At 34.6% G+C, this 3,375-nt stretch overlaps 1 protein-coding gene across 1 annotated transcript; it reads left to right on the forward strand.

The window, feature by feature from the left end:
* Positions 1-406: 406 nt before the first annotated feature.
* On the forward strand, positions 407-2,842 carry LOC124912134 (cytochrome P450 734A1). Its single transcript, XM_047452697.1, has 5 exons — positions 407-706; positions 987-1,210; positions 1,281-1,528; positions 1,809-2,232; positions 2,318-2,842. Exons 1-5 carry the CDS (start codon positions 442-444, stop codon positions 2,765-2,767), a joined length of 1,611 nt encoding a protein of 536 aa, XP_047308653.1. The 5' UTR covers positions 407-441; the 3' UTR covers positions 2,768-2,842.
* Positions 2,843-3,375: the final 533 nt, after the last annotated feature.

Here is a 3,375-nt window from a genome sequence, read left to right on the forward strand (position 1 = left end):
TAACTGAATCGAAGAGAATTGTTCAATTACAACCCAAAACAAGAAAACAAGAAAATAAAAAAATAAATTGATTTCGAATATTTAGAAAATGAGAAAAAGTTAAAATAGATTTGTATAATAATAATAATAATATATATATATATTAGCTAGAAAAGACAAGGGTAACATTATAATAAACAAATAAATAAATAAATAAAAAGGATTAATGCCATCGATCGTTGACCCCCTTATAATTCCAATGGCGGCCCCTACGCCGTTGGCCTTGCAATTCCAAACCCGTTTCTTCTCTCTCTTCTCTCTTCTCTCTTCCCTCTCCACTTGTTGTTGGCATTAAAAAGAGAGATGACACAATGAATTAAGCAACAGAGAAGTAGAAGAAGATAAGAGGAAGCACCCAAAACAACCCAAAAGGATTATTTGAAATTGTTTGTTTAATTATCTATGGAGGGGGGTTTGATGATGGTATTATACTTATCCTTGACAGTTTTAGCTTTGAAGATTATGGTAGAGCTATGGTGGAGACCAAGAAAGATTGAACAACATTTCTCCAAACAAGGCATAAAGGGTCCTCCTTACCATTTCTTCATTGGAAATGCAAAAGAACTCTTCAATCTCATGTCTAAAGCTTCTTCAAAACCCATGATTCATTCTCATAACATCTTACCAAGAGTTCTTTCATTCTACCACCATTGGAGAAAGATTTACGGTTAGTTTTAATTTTTCTTTTTCTTTCAATTCAATCTCTGTCTCTAATGATCATGATCAGCTAAACAGAGAAACAGAGAGACAGGCAGACAGACAGCTAGCTAGCTAGCTAGCATGTTTTGTTTGCTTCTTGTCCAAATTATTCAATCATAACGATTATCAGTATTTTGGATTGTACTTTTTGTATCATAATGTTACAAACTTGATCATTTTCTTTTGGATTATCTACTATTTTTTCCGTTTTTGTTCTTTTATTGATTTTTTTAAAATTAATTTCTTAGGTGGAACATTTCTAGTGTGGTTTGGTCCCACGGTGAGGCTGGCCGTATCTGATCCTGACCTGATAAGAGAAATATTCATTTCCAAGTCTGAATATTATGAGAAAATGGAAGCTCATCCTTTGATCAAACAACTTGAAGGTGATGGTTTGTTGAGTCTCAAGGGGGAGAAATGGGCTCACCATAGAAGAATCATCACCCCAACTTTCCATATGGAAAATCTCAAAGTAAATTTTTTTTTTTTAATTTTTTTTTATTTAAATTAATAAATTTGTGATGATTGATATAATTGTATAGTTATTGATTCCATTGGCGGGAAAAAGTGTGGGTGAAATGTTGGACAAATGGAGGATGTCAGAATCTGACAAAAAAGATGAGATTGAGATTGATGTTTCTAAATGGTACCAAACGTTAACGGAAGAGGTGATTACTAGGACTGCGTTTGGATCCAGTTATGAACAAGGCAAAATTATTTTCCGACTACAGGCCGAACAGATGGCTCTGGCCGGAGAAGCTTTTCAGAAATTGTCATTTCCTATTTACAGGTTATTATTTTACTTAATTCCCCATCTGGGTTATCAAGAAATTAAAAAAAAAAAAAAAAGATCGAATATGAAATCATTTAAATCGATCTCAGTAGTACTACAGTGAGCTGTCTTTTTGGAATGGTACAATTTTTTTTTTTTTTTCTAGTCAGGTGGTCACATGTTTCTTAGTACTTGATGCTGATGATTCAGTACTTGTAGTAATAAACCTACCTTATTAAATTAATCAAAAAGAATGTTGATCAAAATATGACTCTGTTTCTCTGATTTTTAATTTTAGATTTCTACCCACGAAGAGAAACATGAAATCTTGGAAGTTGGACAAGGAGATTAAGAAATCTCTTCAAAATTTAATTAACCAGAGGAGAGAGAAATCCACGGCGGAGGATGAAACCATGGGTGGCGGCGCCGGTGATCATCATCATGAAGTGCCGAAAGATCTTCTGGGTCTTATGATTCAGGCGAGTTTGAAAGAATCGGCGACTGATATTACGCCGGCGGCGAGGATAACGGTGAGGGATATTGCCGAGGAATGTAAGAGCTTCTTTTTCGCCGGCGAACAGACCACGACGAATTTGCTGACGTGGACGACCGTACTACTGGCCATGCATCCTCATTGGCAGGACCAAGCACGTGACGAGGTCCTTAAGGTGTGCGGCCCACGTGACGTGCCATCTAAAGATGACATTCCTAAGCTTAAGACGGTAATAATAATAATAATAATAATAATAATATTGACATTTAATTTTTGGTACCAATATTAATTTTGTGACATTAATTAATTTCCAGCTTAGTATGATCCTAAATGAATCACTCCGGCTATATCCACCCGCGGTTGCGACAATTCGCCGGACAAAAGCTGACGTGGAGCTCGGTTCATTGAAGGTTCCAAACGGTACTGAAATTCTAATTCCAATTCTAGCGGTTCATCACGATCAGGCAATATGGGGTCACGATGCAAACGAGTTTAACCCGGCCCGGTTCACAGACGGGGTAGCCCGAGCTGCAAAACATCCGGTTGGGTTCATCCCATTCGGACTCGGGATCAGAACTTGCATAGGTCAAAATCTCGCGATCTTGCAAGCGAAACTCACGTTGGCGATGATACTTAATCGCTTCACATTCAGTTTGTCTCCAAAATATCAACATGCTCCGACCGTGTTAATTCTACTCCACCCCCAACATGGTGCACCAATCATATTTAAACATCTTGTTCAATCACAAGATGAACGGCCCTGATCATTCGAAAGTAATGGGTCGGGTTTGTTTGTGTAAGATCGAGTGCATATATTTATTTATTTATAAATCAAAATTTGTCCATTTATTTAATACACTAACCCCCAAGCTGAATATTGCAAGAAGAAAAAGACAAATTTTATCTATCTAGCTATAGCCCATTTTTTATTTTATTTTTCTTATTTAAAAAAAAAAATGGGGTCAAGGATAATATGGGCATGTAGAATTTAGTGGTTTAATTGTTGTATTATTTAATGTTCTTAATTTGTGCATAGTGTTGCCTAACACAGTTTTGTAATGCTATATATATTATATTTTATGTTCATATTGATTGCAATTAATTATAATGTTTTCTTCAATTACTTATTATGTCTCAGCATTGTGTTATTTATTATTTTTTAAAATAGAGAGAAATGTGTTCAATATTAATTAGTTTAGTTTAAGTGCACAAACATATTAAAATCTTAAAGGTCCAAAGAATTATCAAACATGAAAACAAAAGTAAAAGTAAAACCAATCAACAACATTATATTAATATATTTTAACTAACTAAAATTAAATACAATAAGAAAATATATAAACAAAAAAGTTGGTATGAACGTAAATTAAAT

The sequence above is a fragment of the Impatiens glandulifera genome, chromosome 8 (genome assembly GCF_907164915.1).
Source record: "Impatiens glandulifera chromosome 8, dImpGla2.1, whole genome shotgun sequence".
Lineage (NCBI taxonomy): Eukaryota > Viridiplantae > Streptophyta > Magnoliopsida > Ericales > Balsaminaceae > Impatiens > Impatiens glandulifera.

What these genes read in the sequence shown, in the direction of transcription:
- LOC124912134 (XM_047452697.1), top strand. Translation starts at nt 442, where the DNA reads ATGGAGGGGGGTTTGATGATGGTATTATACTTATCCTTGACAGTTTTA. An exon ending in TCCATATGGAAAATCTCAAA is followed by an intron (nt 1,211 to 1,280) that starts GTAAATTTTTTT and finishes ATAATTGTATAG; the next exon opens with TTATTGATTCCATTGGCGGG. An exon ending in TTGTCATTTCCTATTTACAG is followed by an intron (nt 1,529 to 1,808) that starts GTTATTATTTTA and finishes TTTTAATTTTAG; the next exon opens with ATTTCTACCCACGAAGAGAA.